We start from the raw sequence: 21,397 nt of genomic DNA on the forward strand, positions 1-21,397 counted from the left end.
AGGTGTCGAAATTTTATGCCTAGTAATAATACTGCTTCATAAGATGATGGCGGTGTTTAGTGCTCATTGCCCACTCCGGTCTTCCCGGGCGCTTTACAGTTTCCCTCGCTTGTTCCCCTCGCCTGAGGAAGAGCTTTGGATCAATTTGGGTCCTTATTATTATTATTTTATTATTACGGGGTATTATGGACCCTTCTCTCCGCCTCGGTCGCAAGCTTGCAATTCTGTGCAGTCAGCCTTGCGGCTTGCCCAGTTTTCGTGGTGGTGAAAGATTGTCACCCCATCCCCTTAGGGCCGACTTGAAACAGACCGTCAAAACTTGGCCCATTATTTCCTTCGCCTGCAACGGCCTGGCACTCAGCCACCGCAGCTCCGCCCGAGGTTCGAGCTTTGGGCTGCTCGCCGATTGAAACAAATGTTGTTGTCATTGACGCCGAACTGTCTCTAAAGTCTCGTCCTGTTTAAAACTGGCCAATAAACCCGGCAATGCTATGCAGGCAGCAGCCTGAACGTTTGGAACTTTGTGCAACAGAGATTACGTTCGTTAACCTGGTACTGAAATGCAGCACGCAATCGGTTATTCTGATTCGAACGGGTGCGACTTGTGCCCTCGTGCTTCGGCTTTGATCCTGGGCGAGTGACGCATGTCTGCGGCGTACAGCCGTCGGCCGTAGGAAAGGAAACACCTAATTATCGCCATCCAGTTACGACCGTCAAGTCACATATCGTAGTGGCCAAGTCCGAATCCCTCCTCTGGTGGCCCAAACCAGGTAAAGCTATCGAGCAGCTGCTGCCACACATGGACGTCAAAATCATCCACCGGTTGGAACTGACCATTCATAGAAGCGACAACGTCTGGGGTGTCTGTCAGGGGCCAAACAGGCTGATGATGCGTTGCATTTAGCCCCAGAAGTTGCGAAGATTGAGATGTAGCTGCATTATTGTCGCTGGCAGTTTGTGTATCTGCTGATGCGGATCCCGGGGGTGCTTCGGTATTGGACTTTTCTAGCCATGCCAACAAGGTGGAAATCGACTTACTTGAACTTGTCCAGAAACCGTCTTCTTCAGGAGAGATATCCTTGAACCTTTGGATTATAGCGACGCCTTTGTTCTGGACATGCTTCTTATTCACCCCAGTGGCTTGTTGTTTATTGGGATGAAAAAGTAAACTCAGTTTGGACAGGACTAGTAAGCTGAACCAAATGGTGATGTAGGAAGTGGAAGAAAAGTGGAGAGTAGCTGGTGCAGGGGTTTCTAGATACGTGTCGACAACGTAATGCGCGGAATCTATAAGGGGTTGGAGTTGGTTCATTTCTCGTAGTTTGAAGACATGCTTTTGTCTTCCCAACGCCTGGCCAAGTATCAGTGCTGGTAATCCTCCTAGCTCGATGCGTAACGGCCCTATTGTGTTTACATTAGTACTGGCAAATTCCATGAGATATTGGCAGCTTACAGTCCTGGCCATGAAGTTGTGACAGCAGACTTTCCATCCGCCCTTGTTGTGACATGATCTCAAGAATTTGTTCCCAGTTATCTGATGCAGGATGGAGACCCCGCCGCTCCTCATCAAATAATAACTGGCTTCGGCGCACCAGTGACTGAGCATCGATATAAACCTTGAGCTTCGAGTCCGTTGGATGTTCCCGTCTCTCTGCCAACGCATCGGCGCAGTCGTTGATCCACTGCGAATATCGCATATAAATTTGCCGGCGAAATAAAGACGATCTAATCGGAGAGTCAGTCAAAATATTATCAAGCAGCATTATGAAGTAAATACTTGGAGCAGAGGTAGTAGCATCCCAACAAAGCACGCTGCTGGGCCGCAGTTTGAGAGGTTGATTCCTTGGTGCCATATGCACTATCGGGTTCTTTCCCTTCAGCTGGGATCGTCTGCATCCTGAAACTCTCCTGCTTGTCGAGGCAAAGATCCGCAGTCACCATCAATGTCATCTGAAGTAGCATATACATATGCGTGTGGTACGTCTTCCAGTGGTAATGGTACCAAGCGCCATGCACGAGCAGACCCTGTAAGAGGTCCATATTCCGTTCTATGCCCACGACGATGCGATTTGCGACTTCTTTACGAATAACAAGCTCCAATTCCTCCTGTAGTTTGGAATTATGTTCTAGAGACGCAGTCAAAATACACAGAAGGAAAAATGGTGACTGCTCGCGAAGCGTCGCGGCATTTGCCCCTAGAGGGATAACCACAAAGGGGAAATGCGGCACTTTCTGCGCCCGGTATTTTGATAGAAGCTCATCGGCTAATTTGTCGTCGATGAGTCCGTGGAACTTTGGGCTTTTTGCTTCATCGCTTATGCTGGGAGGCCCGGAGCTGATTCGCCCTGCTGTTGGGTTTCCGCGCAACTCGGCAGGGAACACGCATGATAGATGGCCAAGTCGCGTACAGCGCTGGCAAGCCCCTGAGCCGGCAGGGACGCATTTGACTTTCAGTCGAACACATCGAGTACAGGCATAACGCCTGGGTGGTTGTCGTCGATACATAGCTTCCCGGTTGAGGTGTGGAGGATGATGAGTGAGAGAAACGGAGACGGAGACAAAGTCGGAGTCGGAATCGGAGTCGGAGTCGGAGTTAACCCTGAAGTCCAAACCTCCTCTAGCCTGGAGGTATCTACCAAGGAATTGGGGGGGTAAATAAAGGATTTGGTCTTTAATTCTAGGAATTTTTATCTCAATCCTTCATTTATTGTGGGCGCCCCAATGTATAGTTGCGCCAGGGGCACCCAGAGTGCCATGCCTTAGGGTTACATATCCAGCGCGACCCGTTAGAACATCCTGTAAAACGCGAGCTCAGCAACAGGCAATCCACTTTTGAATCCATTCAAGGCCGTCTCAAGTCGCAGCCTATTTCAATCCTGTGCAAGGCGTAATGTGGGTATCAAATAATGTGGACTTCCCATATGTTATTCTGGTATTTTCCTAGTATAATATAAATAAGAATATAAGGATGGTTTAATTGATTCTATGCCACGCCGGATAGAGGCAGTATTTCGATCGCGCGGTTGGTATACAAAGTACTAAATAGATTTATTTTGCATGTGTTTAGGAGTCTTAATTTGTTGTTTTTTTTTGAGTAAATGCGATTTCAAGATGTGCTCTCAACTATATATTTGCAGGTGTGCACAGACTTTTGAACTATAATTTTAGTATATGGTAAGGCGAGTTCTCAGCCAACTAGCTGTCACCGGATTGCATCTAGATAGAAAGATACGGATGCATCAAGGCCTGTGATTCAAGAATTAATTTCAGACTTCAAGAGGTGAGGGCCTGTTATAGAGAACTTACGTCCGCAGCAGAAAGGCGTTGGCCACTTTCATAAATGATTAATTTACTCACAAGGTCTCGTCCATTAGAAGAGGATCCTTGAAGGATCTGATCCCAACTCTTGGCCGGGTACTTGTAGAATTCGATTTTGCCCCAGTCCGGAAGTTTCTCAGTCCCCTAGGAAGACTGTCAGTATGCGTCGGGAATAAATTAAAGAGTTGGTATGTTCTATTTACCGGCCACGTTTGTTCATCCGGAGTGCCCAGGGTGGTGAAAATAGATTGGATAAGGGACAGATCACTTCCAACAGGGCCAGCATCGAACAGTTGTTTGTGCCCAACAGCCACTGCCTCTGCAGCAACACACCCAGCGGCCCAAAGATCAAGAGCTATTCCGTACCCTTTAAACCCAAATAATATCTCCGGCGGTCTATAACATGTGGTCCCGACATCAGTGATCTTTTTGTCTGCGGGCTCCGCTTCTATGCTTCCTTCTCGCCAGGCTATCCCAAAATCCGCTAGATAGGCTGGACCGCTAGGGGAATCAAGGAGAATGTTTGCCGGTTTAATATCTCGGTGTATAATTCCTAGTTTATGGATAGACGCCAATGCACTGAACATATCGCGCAGGATAGATCTAGTGCTTGCGGCTGTTAAGACCCCTCGGCGGAGTAAAGTCTCGAGATCATGTCGTTTGAAAGGGAACACAAGAATAAATCGGCCACCGTCAAGCTTGAATGTTTCCAAAAGCGGTATTATACGCTCGCTAACTGCCTCGCGCAAGAGCTGAGCCTCACGATGAGCATCGTGTGGTGGCTCTAGTAGGTGTGGTGTTGTGACTTTCAGCGCAACGAGGGCACCATCCTTTGACTTGGATTTATATATTGTTGAATGAAGACCATCAAAATAATGAAGACACCCTTGATACTGACCTATTGTCTCGCCAGGCTTTTGGTTCGAAGTGGTTGTGTCATCCTCTAGCTCGCCCTTAGATGGTTCAGATACGGTGGCTTCGGCCGCATCAACCGCTTTTTGGCAGAGTTGATCATATTCTTCCTACACACGCTTAGAATCACACAGGAAAATAGAGCATTTTAAAGCTGACGGACCTTCGAGGCAGCTTGTTCATATGCCTCGCCCTCGAGTTTTCTTGCCTGTGTCTGTGCTTCGGCGAATGCAGCCGAAGATGAGGCTTGTTGGTAAGCCGTCGTCCTAGTCGCAGGTGTCAGTCTGGAATACTGTTCCTTTTACTAGAATACTTACAGCGATTGGATAGTTCTGAGTCGATCTGTGAAGCTAAGACTCCTTTTCCAATCCATGGCTGGGGTGAGGATATTGGAGCAGTACACAAGTGGGCGGGGAGCGCTGGCAGCCGTTCCAATACGGTAGAGTAGATCACCTGACGCCGAGACCCACCGTATACTATATTTCAAAAATAAAGAGTTAAAGACCCGAGATTAAGAAAAAATTATATTATACTATGATGTCTATATCCCATTCGAAGGCTGCCAAGGCCTCCAAGAAATGAACAGATTTGTTTCAGGAAAGCATTCCGGTGAAAGAATCTGGGCAATAACCCGCAATGTGATGAACTAGCGTAACATGGTATTCATGCTTGCAGTGTGAACGCACATCAATCCACATCAATCATCCCTGGCATATGGGCTCCGGTGTCTCAAAGTAGGCCCATAATACCATAGCAAAATGGGTGCTGGAATCCCCACAAATATCGCAACTAGTCCAAGTAGGGTATTCCCCCAGCCAAAGCCCAGATTAGCGTACCTAGTGGAATAATATATGTTAGTTCCCGAAGAGTTCTTGGAACAGAGTTAATATAAAGATTTTTTACTTACAAGCTCGGTGCAGCAAGTGGTAAGACAACGGCCAAAATACTTCGCAAGACAAATATAGCTGCCATGGCGCTAGCAGCATATTTTTGGTATGTGTCAATGATATAGCCCGTTACGCAGAGAACCTCAATGAGAGTACCAGCGCTGTAGATAGCGGCTCCAATATTCCTTGGTGAAAATAAGCGGTGGGTTCTGCGTTGAGCTATTAGGCCACGGAAATAGGACAGAAAACTCACGGCATAATCCAGTGGATACTCTTACGAGCACTCCAAGCATACCAAAACAGACCGATGGGGACGAGAATTGCCCCTACCATAAGAACAGGAAGTCGATATTCAGGTAGTCCCCGGCCGCCGTTTTTTGCGCATAACCGTACATAAAACATGTCAGCCAAGCGGGTTCCCAGCTGCGACGCGACACCCATCCCAATGAATAATGAAATATAGTTGAGAGAGCCGATTGAGACTGATTCACCGTACGTAACCGTCCATACATCTGGGAACGTGGCGATGAGAAGATAAAGAATTCCCCAAAGGAACGCGCAGTATAGGCTCCATACTTGTACAACGGGTTGGGTTCCAAGAAGTTTGAATGGTCGAGTGAGGCTCACGCGGAGGAGCCGGGGCAGAGAAGTCCTATCGTGTTCTGTATAGAGAGCGGGATTCTGGGTGCTCTTCCGTAACCGTTTACAGCGTCGCTGAAGTAGAACGGGGGCGTAGGTTTCACGGAAAAAGGGGAGGCCCAATATTTGAGTTGCCCCTCCGACAATAGACACAACGTAGAAGCACCATCGCCAGCTAACATACTGGACGAGAAATCCTCCAGCAATTGGGCCGATGACTATACCAAGCAAGGGTGCCAAAGTAAATAGAGCAATCGCTTGGCCTCTTTCATGCGGTTTAAACAAGTCGGCATTGATCCCGCTTCCTATCTATACAGAACCCGGGTAGTCAGTGAATCTAATTTGCCGATATCTAACCAAGCCACAATTGAAAGACCTACTGCAAAAGGACCTGCACCCCCTATACCGGCGAAAAACCGAAAGACGATGAGTTCATTTGGAGATGTTGCGGCACCACAAAGAGTGTTGAAGAGGATGTAAAACAGATTCATTGACTGCAGCACAAATGATCTGCCGAAGACTTCGGAGAGGGGTGCTGTCATAAGAGGAATGAAAGCGGACCCCAATACAAAAATCGTCAACGACAGGATGCTCAGGGTAGTCGATGTGAAGCCGAGATCGCTGTGGATGCTTGTCAAAGCCGGGGCCATGGTGGCCGAGCTCATGGAGGAGAGGAAGTTGAACAGAGACATAGGAATGATCGAGGTCCATTTTTGAAATGGCGTCCAGTTCTTCGGGTGCTCTGGGTCGTCAGGCCCATTCCAGGTAACCTGAATGATTTCCAATTCATGGATCAGTTGACAGACGATAATCACTAGTATATCATGAAAGACAAAACATTACCCACCAGGTTGGGATCCGATGGGGTTGGCGCAGAACCCTTGTCGTTAGCGGGCTGATGCCCTGAAGATGGCTCTGATGCCATGGTTAAAGGATGTATAAATATGAAAAAGAGGGAGGTGTTCTATTGAAAATAACAAGAGCGATATGAGAGGGAGAGGAGAGAGATAGGAGATGGAACACGTGAGTGCCAAATGACTAGCAGGGGATTGTTTTCTTTGTCTCTGTCCATCCTCGACGTTGCTCGACGTGATCCTCTTGTTGGCTGCCACAATGGACCTCACGACTTGGTACAAACGCAATCCCATCCTTGCAAGTGAGTCGACGGATATCAAATCAGATCCAAACCTTTCCACGCCACCGCCAGTCCGCGGTAAACACGGCACGGATGATATCCATCCCAGTCGAATAATATCAAATTGGATGTGATAGCTGTCTCACCCCCTGGCGGGGCTCGGTCCGCATGCAAAGTGGCTGCGCCGCACTCCAATTCAACACGGCAAACCCGCCTTCTTTCCATCCCAATGCCCACTTTATGTGCCCAAACGAATACAGATCTTGCGGTCCCACTGATTAAAGCCTGGGCTTATAGGCTCTGACGCCGGGAGCGCCCGAGATCGGAAAATCCTCGGCCACGCTACGATGATGCGTTCAAGTCGTACAAATGGAATCGGGTGCGGGTGCTGTCACTGTGGGCTGGAATGGGGCTGGCTGACGATCACCCCTTAAGAACATCTCGCGGTACACGTTTCTGGCCTGAATGGACCTCAGGCGTCCAAACTTGTTCTCATCGTCCGCAGCTAACGTCAAAATGGCTTACTGCGATGATGCGTACCAAGACTTTTGCGGGACGGCCAAGCCAATCGGTTTGTGCTTATCTGTGGGAAGCCTTACTTGGTAGCTCTAAGCTTTTGTCTCTTTACTTCGTATTTAACCGAATGTTCCTAATAGTTACAGCTGCTTTCTTCCCCTCTCTGAAGGTCAATACCACAAAGCAATATTTTATCATGGACACTAGTAACCTCTCTCTCAGTCGGTGCTATGACCAACCCTCTGCACGAACAAGCGCACTCGATTTTCTCCTTGCATTGCAGATGTTTCTAGGCCAGAACCAGATTGAATATGTCGGTCCCTTTCGAATGCGGATTGAACCGACGCGGAACAACAATTGGGCCCTCCTGATAGAAGGGGAAGCCAATATATCCAGCAGCGATACGCCTGACCAAGTAAGCTCAGGATTTCCATGGCCTCCAACTCCACCAGAGTATGCCCCGGCACACGAGATAGAAATGGCACGGCCCGAGAGTAACATGACGCCTAGTGATGTAAGTGCCTCGATCGATCCACCCGTTTCAATGTGAAAGCACTCATTAGCACCAGATATCGTTCTTTACGGGACACATGGAAATGCAGAGTGACTACTTGGGAAATGCTCATGCCCCCTCAATGCTAAACATCTCACCGGATCCGCTTTTTATCGGGGTTGGTGAAAGTGATACACTATCCCCCCGGCTTTTTGACTGCATGGATCCCACAGTGGTAGATGCACGCATCCCGCCCACTACTAGACATAACCCCCCGGCTGCTAGCCATAATCCATCTCCTTCGCCTCGTCATCCCGTCAATTCTGAATTACAGGTCACCACTGCCTCATTTGCAGCTGGTGGTCAGAATTCGCCCGCATCTATCCGGGCAGACCACAAAGCACATGTCAAGAGGAACAGGCTGCAAAGGCAAAAAGTCAGATTGAATCCGTCGGATACTGAAACTGAATTGATACTCAAATATCTATCGCAAAATATGCTATGCGAAGACTTCTATAGATTCCTGGATTCAAAGGTTCCTTGCTGGATACGTCGGGGAATCTGGAATGAGCATGAGAATGAAGTGCGAAAGCCCGCAGGACCGGACCCGGCATCATCAGTGTCACCGTACTTCAAGCTCGAGCAGGCCTACCGAACAGTTTGTCAGATCAGCTCTCGTATGGGTGATGACTTGGTTCGTGACCGTGTGGGCCTCATCCGGCTTCATCTTGAGTTTATGGAGACGCACCGAGTGCGTCGACATAGGTCGAGCAGTAAACGCACGACATCAACGGTGGGGCGGGGAGATGCAACACATGTTATCGACCGTATTTTAGAGAATATCCACGAGGGGTGGACAACGCTCAGCCAGGCACGGCGAGCGGAGCTGCGAGCTAAGTTTCATGAGAGGAAAAAATATGGGAAACGCTGGTCCCAGCTCGCCAACGCTTTGGGCCCGGGGCTTCTATTAATATGCTCTACAAAGCTGGCCAGCGCAGTGTAAGCACTTGTACTACTTTAAAACTTAATGTCCACTCTTTACTAACTTGACACGATCTTATCACAGAAGAAGCACTACTGTCACGGCCAATATGCTAGATTCTTTGATAGACCGGTTTAAGCTAACGAATCTGGACTCGATGAAGGTAATCAATATAGTTAACCCGCTTGCTGCATGTCTTTTGCAAAATGAGGGGTATAGGGACTTGGACGCCTCCACGATTTTGCACCAGCTTCAGTTTGCAGTACCGCAGGCTCCAGTGAAAAATAATTCAGCAGAAACAGTATAAGAGATGCAGTCTTCCCTTGATAATAAAGTTGATATTCCAAATTCTTTTACCGTTTTCTTGTCAGTATGGCTTTTTGGTCCGGAGCAAGTACTACGGGAGTTCTCGTTTCATTTCTCTGGGCTGTAAGTAGGGTTGATGTTTCCAACTTTGTCCACTTATCTGATAACCTCTTAGACTGTCATATATGCGGTTTTCAGCGTCATTTACAACCTATATTTACACCCCTTGTCTCGTTTCCCCGGTCCAAAGTCATGGCAGTGCAATTACTTCTTCCTTCTCAAGGCCAGTATCCAAGGAAAGCTCGAAGAGTCCATCAAGGAGTTCCACGAGAAATACGGTCCCGTTGTGCGATACTCACCAAACGGGCTCTCTTTTACATCATCAAAGGCCTGGAAAGATATCTATGGATTCCATGACCAGGCACCCATCAAAGATCCTTCCTTTTATGGACTCATCCATCTTTCTCGTGACCGTAGTCACAGTATATTCACGGCCGGTCGAGACCAGCACCTGCGCGCGCGGAAAGCACTTTCGTACGCCTTCTCAGAACGAGCTCTTCGTGAGCAGGAGCCGTTTGTGAAGGCGTACGTAGATTTGCTGGTACAGCGTCTAAAAGAGTTAGCTGCTACCGCAGGCCCCTCTGCCTCTACGACAGTTGACCTTGTCGAATGGTACAACTTCACGACATTTGACATCATTGGAGATCTTGCCATCGGTCAGTCCTTTAACTGTCTGCGTGGTAGCAAATACCATGAGTGGGTGCATGGGTTTTGGAGCACCATTAAACTGGGCGCATTCGTACGAGCCATGGCCTTGTCGACACACTCAGCATTTCCACAGCTGCTGAGACTATTTGCGCCCCAGAGACTTAAAGACGCTCGCCGCCGACATCTTGAGTTTGTTGGAGTTAGCACTGAGAAGAGGCTTTCTGAGGGTATCCTTCGTGAAAAGCCGGACTTCATCTCGTACTTATTGAGGAGTAATTTGGTGCAGGAGCCGTTGAGCGCCGGGGAGGTTGAGGCAAACACCAACTTCCTCCTGCTGGCTGGCACCGAGACCACCGCGACTGGCCTCTCTGGCACCACTTACTACTTGCTCAAGAACCGTGAGGCGCTGCGTAAGGCAGTCGAAGAGGTGCGCAGTTCATTCGAGCGAGAAGACGATATCACTTTCGTGACAGCCGCGGAACGACTTCCTTACATCCAGGCCTGCATCACCGAGGGGCTGCGCATCTATCCTCCGGGCCCTATTGCGCCACCGCGTAGGACGCTTAAGAGTACTGTGACATTGATTGCGGGGCACGCTGTTCCAGGGGATGTCTCGATTGGGGTACATGCGTGGTCGGCGTCCCACAGTGCTGAGAACTTCCACCGAGCTAATGAGTTCATCCCTGAGCGATGGATTACTTCTACAGCACAAGCTGTTGACGCCCCATCCCCCTTTCATAACGACCGACATGCGGCATCACAGCCATTCAGCTTTGGCCCGCGAAATTGCCTCGGCAAGCCATTTGCGTACAATGAGATGCGCATGATTCTAGCCAGAGTTTTATGGAACTTCGATTTGGAGTTGTTGCCCGAGAGTGATGGCTGGGAGAAGCAAAAGGTGTACACCCTGTGGGACAAAGGTCCATTGATGGTGCGATTGAGTGTTCGTCCAAATTGACAAATGAGTAGACGATAAAGTTGACCCATTATTCCCATCTAATGATAGCAGGAGAAGGGACTATACAAAAACAAAGATGGGGGTATGGCTTAGAACCGCGTCGACGTGCAAATCTCAATTGCTAGACCACAAGTGAAATGTGATGCTTGCTAGCTAGACTTTCCCCGCCCTTCTTCTTTATCAAAATCCTTGTCTTGGGGTGCGGCATATTAGTGGTCTGAAAGAGGAACGTGCTGGGCTTTTCCTCGCCATCCCTAAACTTCAAATCGTAGCCCAGCAGCACGGACGCCACGACCATTTTAATAACATGGCCGGCAAACCATCTGCCGGGGCATGCGTGTCGCCCTAGCCCAAATTGCACTTGCGCTTTACCTGTTGCAACGAATTGATGACGGACCTTGAGTCCTTGCTGTTGCTTTTGCAATTTGTAAAAGCGCAGTCCGTCAAAGGTTTCTGGGTCAGGGTAAAAATTGGGATCGAAAGCAATAGCATCTGCAGGAGCTAGCACGAGTGTTCCTTGAGGAAGACAAGACCCGTTGGATAACTTGACTGGCTTCATTGCTCGGCGTTGAAATGTTGCTGTTCGCCTGGGTTAGCTGCCATTTTCTAATTGAAAGTGACGAAATGTTGGGAGCGAAGACCGACCAGTTAACGGAGGCTCGAATCTCAAAGACTCTCTCATGAAACTGTCGAGCTTTTCTAAGCGACCCATGCTCTCCAGCGTCCAGGCGCCCCCGCAATCAGCCAGGACCGATTCGATTTCGTCCTGGAGGATGGGCACATAATCCGTGTACTTCATGAGATTCAAGAGAATATTGACTATCAGTTTGCTCGTCGATTGCACCGATACCGCTGTGATAGCCAATTGGGCCGCGCCTTGATATGCATAATCCTTCCGGTCCCCTTCAGGGATTAAGTCGTGAATCCATTGGATGGTGTCATTGGGTTTTACGTATCCGGACACGGCATCTGCATCATTCTCGCGCTGTTGGAGGATCGGCTGGATGAGGGCTCGGGCACGATCGTTGTGCCGGTATACTCGACGGAGGTCAGGGAGGAATAGCGCCAGCAGTGGTCGCAGGAATGATGGCACGGCGCGTAGCTTGAGGGCGGCTAGGAAAAGATCCTTGGTGTACTAGTGCGATAGCAACCACTTCGATAAGCTCCTATTCAAAGGATGGCGTCCAATGAATGGCACTTACGTTGCAGCTGATGTTGATCCATTCCTCGCTACGATGTAGCCCTGTACCAACGAATGCTCTTCCGCTAACACGGCAGATGATGCGAAGGAAAACCGCGGAAATATCGATCTCGGTCCATTCTTGGTTTCTTTTAGTATCCCGACGTTATAGCGCCTGAGTGAGCACTCAGGAACCTCGACTTACCAGTGGTTGTAGGAATTTCCAATGGGAGTGCGGTACCGACCTCATCTCTCATACCAGGGAAGATTTTCGCTATCGACGGAACTCAGAATGGGATCCACATGTGTGTTAGAGAGTATAGCGTACCCATATTCTTGTTCAAGTCGTGGAGAATAACATGATTGACATAGTCCAGCTTCCAGGATGCGAAGGGCTTGAAAGTATACTGCGGTAGCATGAACTGATCCGACCAGGAAATGTCAGCCCAGGGCGGGAATAGCAAACAACTGGCGACTAACCTCTCGCAGGGATGACGACAACGTATGGTCCGGAAGCATTTTCAGCTCGTCGACTGTTTCAGGTGGGAGAACCACATGGTCGCCCTCCGAGGTCCAGACCTGCCAGGGCCTGTCTTGGAACAGGGCGTATCCTTCGCGCAGCAGCCTCAGAGAATCCCACATCCAACGTTTCTTGCGGGAGCCTGCAACACTCGTATCCCATTGGTAGTGTCCAATGGCAGGCCTGATCAAAGTATCCCTGCGAAGCAGCCGCGCTAATATAAAGATGCAGGCAACAAACCCCGCAGCCGCTGGCAGGGGATTTGATAGCACGGTACTCAAAGCCATTTCAAGACCCCAGAAAAGCATTTTCGTATCATGTAGTTGAGGTTTTTGGATCAGTTTCTCGAAACAGACGGAGCGGGCTTTGATGAGCATATATTTATATCGTGTATATCATCTGATATCCTGCCCATCTATCGCAAATTCTTTCGTCATCCTTGAATGGTGCTTTACAAGGGTTTCGTGGAATTCAAATCCACCAAATATCGAGATAAGCACTAGTCTAAGGCCCTGCGCTTAGAATTCGAATTTTTATGGGGCTTTGACATGGGGGCCAAGGGGCCACTTGAGTGGACCTTCTGTACGTTGTCATTGTGTTGGAAAAGGTATGTATCACCAGGTTTCCGAGAACTATATAGCTCTCTGTGACTGAACCTGGTGCTGGAACTGGAACTGGAAGACCACCGAAAAGACTTTAATAGGATTTTTGGCATCATGAACGGTTTCAGCAATGGCACAGGCCACTCTTATACCAATGGACATACCAACGGTACCAACGACTATACGCATGCCAACGAGCACGGACCAGGTAATGGTCTCAACGATGATCCGTATCCTGAGTCTGTTCCAGTGGCGATATGCAGCATGGCCATGCGGCTGCCGGCAGGAATCCGCGACGATGAGGCACTCTACAAGTTCCTGGTGAACAAGGGAGATGCCCGATCCGTTACGCCTGCGGATCGTTACAATGTTGATGCATACTATAACCCAGATGGGAAGCATGGAACCGTCATAACCAAACACGGCTATTTTCTCAGTGATGTCGATTTTGCGCATTTTGATCATTCCATGTTCACAGCCGCTGCGGCGGAAGCCGAACTCATGGACCCGAATCAGAGGCTCGTTCTTGAGGTTGTTCGAGAAGTATTGGAGAGGGCTGGCGAGAACTGGCGTGGTAAGCCAATTGGGACCTATGTTGGTATGTTCACAGAGGATTGGCAGGAGATGCACCACAAGGACAGTAACTTCTTTCACCCGTATCTTATGATGGGAACGCTGGACTTTGCGCTGGCGAATCGCATTTCATACGAATATGATCTCCGAGGTCCTAGGTAGGTGACCCTCCTTTTCAGCGATGAGGTTAGGAACTAACTGGATATACCAGCGTCATGTACAAGACGGCTTGCTCTTCAGCCGGAGTCGGTCTCCATGAGGCATTGGAGGCCATTCGACGAGGAACCATTTCATCAGCTGTCGTAGCCGGGACGAATCTGATCTTGGCTCCAGGACTAACGGTATCTATGAGTTTGCTTATGGCTCTTTCCCCCGAGGGTTCATCAAAGTCCTTTGATGCCGCTGCAGATGGATATGCTCGAGGAGAAGCGGTTACTGCTTTGTACATCAAACGGCTGGACGACGCAATCCGTGATGGCAACCCTATTCGAGCGGTCATCCGCTCTTCAGCGGCTGGTGCTGATGGCCGGTCACGAGGTGGGATGGCAAATCCGAACCCAGATGCTCATGAAGCTATTATCAGAAGGGCGTACGCTGCTGCTAGCCTTGACATGTCGCAGACTGCCATGGTGGAAGCCCATGGCACTGGCACACCGGTTGGAGACCCGATCGAGGTAGAGGCTATTGCGCGCTGTTTTGGAAAAGAGGGTGCGTATCTAGGCGCGGTGAAGCCAAACCTGGGACATAGTGAAGGGGCCGCGGCTATTACCAGCGTTATGAAAGCTGTGCTTTCTCTGGAAAATCGAACTATCATTCCGAATATCAAGTTCCACAACCCAAACCCTGCGAGTGAGTAGTCCTCAAAAGATCTAACCTTGTTTAAACCTTGATCTCACGTGGTTATAGTTTCATGGGACAAAAACAAACTGGTTGTTCCTGTGGAAGCAACCGCGTGGCCGGCGGGACGGGCCGAGCGCATGAGCATAGGCTCGTATGGAATAGGCGGCTCGAATGCACATGTAGGTTTTAGCACATGGTCTCTGCGAAGCTTACACAGTCTAATAAGCTTATTTTATAGTTCATCATCGACTCTGCCGCGTCATTCAACTTGGGAGTAGCCAGGACCATACCGCCTGCGGTCCAAGAACCAAGGCAGCCACCGGCCTTATTATTGTTCTCAGCAGGACGCCCAGAGGCCCTCAAGAACATGAGTAAACAGCACGCGGATTACCTCTCAAAACACCCGAAGAGACTGGCAGATGTTGCTTATAATTTGGCAGAGAGACGTGAACGTCTCAAGTATAGAGCCTTCTCTGTCATCACAGAAGGTACGGAGCAGTTGGACGATCCTGTGGCAGTCACTTCCCAGGGAATCGAGCAAGCTGCGTTCGTCTTTACAGGGCAGGGCGCTCAATGGTATTTAACCCTTTCCTCCGAGGTCGGGCATAAAGTGCTAACCATTGTTTAGGGTAAAAATGGGCCGACAATTGATGGCTGACTACCCTCCATTTTTGGCAAACATTCAATCAATGGATCAGGCACTTCAGGGGCTCGGCGAAGATGCACCATCCTGGTCAATTGAAGGTTAGTTTAGTTCAGAAAGCTGGATAGTCAATACTTCAAACACTAACAGTTCAGATATACTCTTCTCGTGCGATGACCAGACAGTTCTGGCTAAAGCTGAACTATCGCAGCCACTATGCACGGCTATTCAAATTGCGGTCGTCGATATCCTAGCTACGTGGGGGGTTGCTCCCTCCGCTGTTGTTGGACACTCAAGTGGTGAGATTGCTGCAGCATACGCCGCCGGTGCTTTGTCGAAGGGTGACGCTTTGTTTGCTGCCTATTACCGAGGATTTGTTTGCAAGCTCCCTACTAGAGATGGGGGGATGGCAGCTATTGGCCTGGGAAAGGATGCAGTCCTGCCTTTCGTGCTGCCTGTGGCCGGCGTGAGAATTGCCTGTGAAAATAGTGCTTCTGGTGTTACATTATCGGGGGACTCAGAAGCCCTCCAGCGGGTCATGGATGGGATCAAGGGCCAGCATGGCGAGGTATTTACGCGGAAGCTTTCAGTTGAGATGGCCTACCATTCGGGTAAGTCTTTTCATCTAATATTCTGCCATATTCAGTTTGCTTACCGGTGTATTAGAACATATGGAAGATGTGGGCGACAAATATCGGGAGCTCCTCTCCAATCATCTTGTCTCACGGCCACCCACGATTCCGTTTTACTCTAGCGTATATGGCGGCACGGTCCTGTCGAACTCATCTGACTTTGGTCCAAGCTATTGGCAAGATAATCTTGAGAGCCCTGTCCTCTTTCATACCGCAGTCAAGGCTCTGCTTCAGGAATCACCCCGGATGGTCCACGTAGAAGTCGGACCGCACCATGCCCTACGCGGGCCACTGCGTCAAATTTATCAGGAGACTGGCATCTCAGTGCAGCATATCCCCACTCTATCTCGAGGTGAAAATGATACTCGAGCTCTCTTGTCCACAATCGGTCAGCTCTATACAGCTGGGCTGTCTGTTAAACACCCTTCAGAGCCCGGTCAGTTCCATCGTGTGCTGTCAGATCTTCCTCCATATCCGTGGCAGTATGATCGGGCATACTGGGCAGAAACGCGAGTCATGCACAATTGGAGATTCCGCAAGCATGCACCCCATGACCTTCTGGGCACACGGACCCTTGACTCAACCGATATCGCTCCAACCTGGCGCAATGAGATCCGCGTTGGCGATGTCTCTTGGCTGAAGGACCACTGCGTGGGAAATGACATCGTCTTTCCCGCGGCGGGATACATTGCCATGGCTGGCGAGGCGGCTTGTCAGCTCGGTGAATCAACCAGCAAATCCCATGACTATACAGTCAAAGAGGTTGAGCTGCGCAGAGCTTTAGTCCTCCAGACCGAAGGTTCGAAAGAGATGGTCACAACCTTGCGACCCCAGAAGCTCACAGCATCTCTCAACAGCGACTGGTATGAATTTTCCATAGTCTCTTATGATAATTCCACATGGAATACGCACTGCTTTGGCCTGGTCCGCCGCGGGCGTGCATCGAGACCCCCGCAAGACCCGAAGAAAATCCCAGAACCACTACCGAGAAAAGTGTCGGCTAGTCGATGGTACACAACTCTCAGTCGTGTTGGTCTCAATTATGGTCCTCGATTTATAGGGCTAAAGAACATCACTGCTGGGATATCAGAGAGAAGCGCAGTATCAGACATCACAGATAACCCAGGTGACCAGTCCGAGTCATCTTACCCTCTCCATCCAACCACGCTAGACATCATGCTTCAATCATGGACCGTGGCCGCTTTTCAGGGGATCTATGGCGCCTTTAACAAATCTTTCTTGCCCACATTTATTAAAGAAATGTACGTTGGTGCCGGTTCTGGGCAGGACATTCGCGTCAAGACAGCAACTTCCAGTCAAACTGCCGCCGCAGGGCGGGAAGGAGTCGAAGGACAAGCGTACGGGGTTATTGGCGAGAATGGACAGAACGTCTTCGTCCTCAAGGGTTTCCGGGGAACTCCGCTTCCCTCAGAAGAAGATGAGCCCGAACTCACAGCTCTGCAATTGCAATGGAAGCCGGATGTCTCATTCCTTGATGCAGCCAAGCTCACTCGTCCCACGTACGATTTCCGGGAACAAATAGCCTTGGCTGAAAGACTTTACGTCCTCTGCGCTTTGGAGTCCTATCGGAGTCTCAAAAGCGTGGAATCTACCCAGCCTCATTTTGAGAAATATCGAAAGTGGATGAAGTCCCAGATTCCCCGCTTCGAACTACCAGGGTATCCGCTTGTTGACACCGTTGACATGGTGAATATGACATCCGAAGAGCGCCGACAACATATCCCAGAGCTCCTTAAAGAGTGCAAGGAAGCTGGTGTTGGTGCCATGGCGGAAGCTGTGTGGCGTACGTACGACCAAGTTGTCAATGTATTCGAAGGAAAGACCGATTTCCTGGACCTACTGATCCACGATGGGACGCTTGCAGGTATTTATGACTGGATGCACAACATCTGGGATGTAAGCGAGTTCTTCCAGTTGCTTGGCCATGCGCAACCTCAAATCCGGATTCTTGAGATTGGCGCCGGTACAGGGGGGCTCACGGCCAAGATCCTCAAGCAGCTTCAATCCGAATTCGGCGAGAGACTATACTTCCAATATACTTTTACTGATGTCTCCTCTGGTTTCTTTGTTGCCGCTCAAGAACGCTTCAAGGATTATTCTGGGATGGAGTACAAGGTCCTTGACATCTCAAAGGAGCCTGTCTCTCAAGGTTTCAAGGCCGGGGAATACGATCTTATCATTGCGTCAAATGTGAGTAGCTTTCCATAACCGTTTCTATCTGTGTGGGTTACTCACGCAAGAAAAATGCTGTCTCGATAGGTCCTCCACGCGACACCCGTCCTGCATGAAACGCTATGCAATGTTCGAACGCTCTTGAGTAGTCAGGGCCGGTTATTCTTACAAGAGCTGTCTCCAGGTTGGTCTATTTATTTATTTCCCATATTTCTCAAGGATAGAGAATTCTAATATAGTCGTTTAGTAACAAGCAGTATGGTGTATATAATGGGCCTGTTCGTTGGTTGGTGGCTGGGAGAAGCCGATGGCCGCACCGAAGCCCCATATTTACCTGCTGAAGCATGGGACGAGAAGCTCCGCGCCGCGGGCTTCAATGGGTGTGAGGCAGTGACATTTGATAATGATCGTCCGTTCCATGTGAATGCGAATATTATCTCGAGACCGGCAGTGGACTTTGAGTCTCAGGCAGATATCACCCTGCTCTCGGGTCCATTTAGAGTCCACCCACTAGCTGTGGAAGTCGAAGAACTACTGCAAGAACAGGGATATCGCACCAAACATCACCAATGGGGCAACGATGGAGAGTTACTTCCTGAGCAGGATCTAATCTCTTTCGTCGATCTCGACCGCCCCCTTCTTAATAACCCAGGAGACGCGGACTGGGATCACTTCATCAAAGCCATCGAAACGCTGCAACAAACCGTGGTTTTGTGGCTCACGAACCCGGCCCAAGTCAATTCAAAGGACCCTCATGCTGCCATGATCTTAGGAATGGCCCGAACCATTCGATCTGAACTGGCCATGCCATTGGCAACTATGGAGATGGAGGATTGGAACCTCCCGGGAGCGGCCAAGGCAGTGTTGAATGTCATGAAGAAGGTTCAGCAAGGCAAGGACGACATGACTGGCAATCTTGATTCGGACCTGGAATACGCCTGGGTGGATGGGGAGGTGCACGTTGGACGTTTCCACTGGTACACTGTACCGAACGCCCTACGAAACACTGCGCCATCGCCACCAGATACCAAGGCACTCTTAATACAAAAGCGAGGGCTATTACAATCCCTGTATTGGTCCGGTCAACCTCTTCCAACCCTCGCAGACGATGATGTGCAGATTTCTGTCAAGGCTGTCGGTCTTAATTTCACCGACGTGCTCATTGCCATGGGTCTGGTACATGGTGTCGACGCCCTTGGTAACGGCTTTGACACGTTTGGATTGGAAGGTGCCGGGTACGTTAGCAAGATCGGAGCTAACATTGACCACGTCCAAGTCGGGGATCGCGTCGTGATTCTTGGAACCAGCTCTACTGGCCTGGCGACGCAGGTGCAAAGGCCTGGTCGTTTTACGTTGCGCATTCCCAACAGGCTCAGCTTCGAAGATGCTGCCACTATGCCATCCGTGTATGTTACGGTGCTCCTGGGCTTGGTAGACAAGGCACAGCTGGAGAAGGGTCAGTCCATCCTGATCCACGCGGCAGCAGGGGGTATAGGAATAGCGGCTATCCATGTTGCTCGCTGGATCGGAGCTGAAATCTACTGTACTGTGGGATCGACGGAGAAGGCAGAGTTCCTTATGCGCGAATTCAGGATCCCGCGCGATCACATCTTCCACTCGCGAGACACCAGCTTCTATGACGATCTCATGGTTGCCACAGACGGTGCTGGTGTGGACTGTGTACTGAACTCGGTTTCAGGTGAACTTTTACACGCGACCTGGGAGTGCGTTGCCGCAAATGGATGTATGGTAGAGATTGGTAAGCGTGACATGATCGGCCGCGCCCAACTTGCTCTAGACAAATTTGAGGATAACAGGACGTTCTTCGGGATCGATGTTTCCCGGCATGTTGGGCTGCGAAGGGCGACGGGTGGCCGACTAATGGAACTGATGCTTGATCTATACATCAAAGGTCACATCAAGCCAATCCATCCAGCAACCGTCTTTGATGCGACGGAAGTCGAAGATGCCTTCAGATACATGCAACAAGGCACACATACTGGCAAAATTGTGGTCAGGTTCCCTGAAAATGAAGAAAGCCTCCCGTGGACCCCAGCTATTCCTCAACCAAAATTCTGTGGCGATCGATCCTATCTGCTTGTTGGCGGCATGGGAGGACTTGGACGATCAATTGCCACGTGGATGGCCACTCATGGTGCCAAGAACATCATTTTCCTCTCTCGATCCGCGGGTAAAGGAGAAGACGATCCTGCCTTCATTGAAGAGTTGGGGTTGATGGGCTGTAATGTGCAAGCATTTGCCGGCGACGTGGCCGATGAAATTTTGGTAAACCAAATAGTAGCCACGGCCGCCTTGCCAATCGCTGGAGTGATGCAAATGGCAATGATCCTGCGCGACATTGGTATCCTCGATATGGACTTGGAAACTTACCAAGCAGTCATCCGACCAAGAGTGCAAGGTACCTGGAATCTGCACAATGCACTGTTAAATCAGCCCCTGGACTTTTTTGTCCTATTCTCGTCCGTCTGTGGAATGGTTGGATATTATGGTCAAGCAAATTATGCTGCATCAAACTCTTTTATGGACGCCTTTGTTCAGTATCGCCATGACCGTGGTTTGGCGGCATCAGTTCTGGATATAGGAGCAGTGGACGATGTGGGATACATCAGTCGCACCCCGGCCGCCAAGGATACGATGCTAGCCATGTCGGGTCGCCTCATCTCAGAAAATGATTTTCTGGATGGCTTGCATCTTACCATTTCTCGATCAGCTGCGCGGTCTGTTATGCCTAGGAGTCTTGTAGGCACGAAGGGCGTCCAGTTTCACAATCCAAGCCAGATTACACAAGCCCTGGAATGTCGGCTACCAATCATGGACCCGCAGAATAACATGATATGGAAACGAGACCCTCGAATGGCTATATACCGCAACATTGAAACAGTAGCAACAGACGGCGCTGCAACCACAAGTGGCATGGCTCCATTCCTCGCAATAATGGCTGAGAGTCCAGGCAAGTTAGAGCAACCGGACGCAATTGACTTCCTTGCTGGCCAAGTCCGGGATCGCGTGGCAAAATTTCTTATGCGAAGAGAAGATGAGGAGCCATTAGATATAGGTTTAACGCTAGCCGCAGCAGGAGTAGACTCGTTGGTGGCCATAGAATTGAGGAACTGGTGGAAGCAGAACCTGGGCGTTGATGTATCGGTATTAGAGCTCATGAATGGGGGGAGCATCCAGCGATTAGGGGAACTGGCGGCCAAGCGACTTCTCGGACGATTCACCAAGGTGTGAGGCATTGATTAGAGAACGGTCGTTTGTAGTTCCAATACAACCACATCCGACGCTACGTACCTTGATTCTCTAATATGTTTAGTCCCAACGTTGGTCCCAACTCCCTAT

The 21,397-nt window shown here is 49.8% G+C and overlaps 7 protein-coding genes across 7 annotated transcripts; 3 read left to right on the forward strand and 4 right to left on the reverse strand.

Annotated features, from left to right (window-relative positions):
• Window positions 1–718: 718 nt before the first annotated feature.
• APUU_11317A (Zn(II)2Cys6 transcription factor domain-containing protein) lies at window positions 719–2,505 on the reverse strand (the record flags this gene model as incomplete). Its single annotated transcript, XM_041696957.1, has 3 exons — window positions 719–1,401; window positions 1,454–1,725; window positions 1,778–2,505. The coding sequence occupies 3 exons, from the start codon at window positions 2,503–2,505 to the stop codon at window positions 719–721; spliced, it is 1,683 nt and encodes a 560-aa protein (XP_041550683.1).
• Window positions 2,506–3,216: 711 nt separating this feature from the next.
• APUU_11318A (putative cell division protein kinase (Ctk1)) lies at window positions 3,217–4,603 on the reverse strand (the record flags this gene model as incomplete). The annotated part of the gene is made up of 5 exons (XM_041696968.1): window positions 3,217–3,246; window positions 3,307–3,462; window positions 3,522–4,340; window positions 4,394–4,496; window positions 4,548–4,603. 5 exons carry the CDS (start codon window positions 4,601–4,603, stop codon window positions 3,217–3,219), a joined length of 1,164 nt encoding a protein of 387 aa, XP_041550684.1.
• A 324-nt stretch (window positions 4,604–4,927) lies between these two features.
• APUU_11319A (putative MFS transporter) lies at window positions 4,928–6,681 on the reverse strand (the record flags this gene model as incomplete). The annotated part of the gene is made up of 5 exons (XM_041696979.1): window positions 4,928–5,066; window positions 5,138–5,302; window positions 5,371–6,065; window positions 6,137–6,526; window positions 6,604–6,681. The coding sequence occupies 5 exons, from the start codon at window positions 6,679–6,681 to the stop codon at window positions 4,928–4,930; spliced, it is 1,467 nt and encodes a 488-aa protein (XP_041550685.1).
• A 726-nt stretch (window positions 6,682–7,407) lies between these two features.
• APUU_11320S (uncharacterized protein) lies at window positions 7,408–8,903 on the forward strand (the record flags this gene model as incomplete). Its single annotated transcript, XM_041696991.1, has 3 exons — window positions 7,408–7,462; window positions 7,548–7,921; window positions 7,977–8,903. 3 exons carry the CDS (start codon window positions 7,408–7,410, stop codon window positions 8,901–8,903), a joined length of 1,356 nt encoding a protein of 451 aa, XP_041550686.1.
• Window positions 8,904–9,254: 351 nt separating this feature from the next.
• APUU_11321S (cytochrome P450) lies at window positions 9,255–10,854 on the forward strand (the record flags this gene model as incomplete). The annotated part of the gene is made up of 2 exons (XM_041697002.1): window positions 9,255–9,311; window positions 9,364–10,854. 2 exons carry the CDS (start codon window positions 9,255–9,257, stop codon window positions 10,852–10,854), a joined length of 1,548 nt encoding a protein of 515 aa, XP_041550687.1.
• Window positions 10,855–10,975: 121 nt separating this feature from the next.
• APUU_11322A (cytochrome P450) lies at window positions 10,976–12,862 on the reverse strand (the record flags this gene model as incomplete). The annotated part of the gene is made up of 6 exons (XM_041697013.1): window positions 10,976–11,433; window positions 11,500–11,989; window positions 12,057–12,175; window positions 12,240–12,308; window positions 12,363–12,456; window positions 12,515–12,862. The coding sequence occupies 6 exons, from the start codon at window positions 12,860–12,862 to the stop codon at window positions 10,976–10,978; spliced, it is 1,578 nt and encodes a 525-aa protein (XP_041550688.1).
• A 408-nt stretch (window positions 12,863–13,270) lies between these two features.
• APUU_11323S (type I polyketide synthase) lies at window positions 13,271–21,289 on the forward strand (the record flags this gene model as incomplete). The annotated part of the gene is made up of 9 exons (XM_041697024.1): window positions 13,271–13,887; window positions 13,941–14,578; window positions 14,636–14,748; window positions 14,808–15,145; window positions 15,198–15,313; window positions 15,368–15,823; window positions 15,879–18,055; window positions 18,125–18,221; window positions 18,285–21,289. The coding sequence occupies 9 exons, from the start codon at window positions 13,271–13,273 to the stop codon at window positions 21,287–21,289; spliced, it is 7,557 nt and encodes a 2,518-aa protein (XP_041550689.1).
• Between the last annotated feature and the right edge of the window lie 108 nt (window positions 21,290–21,397).

The sequence above is a fragment of the Aspergillus puulaauensis genome, chromosome 1 (assembly GCF_016861865.1).
Source record: "Aspergillus puulaauensis MK2 DNA, chromosome 1, nearly complete sequence".
Taxonomy (NCBI): Eukaryota; Fungi; Ascomycota; class Eurotiomycetes; order Eurotiales; family Aspergillaceae; genus Aspergillus; species Aspergillus puulaauensis.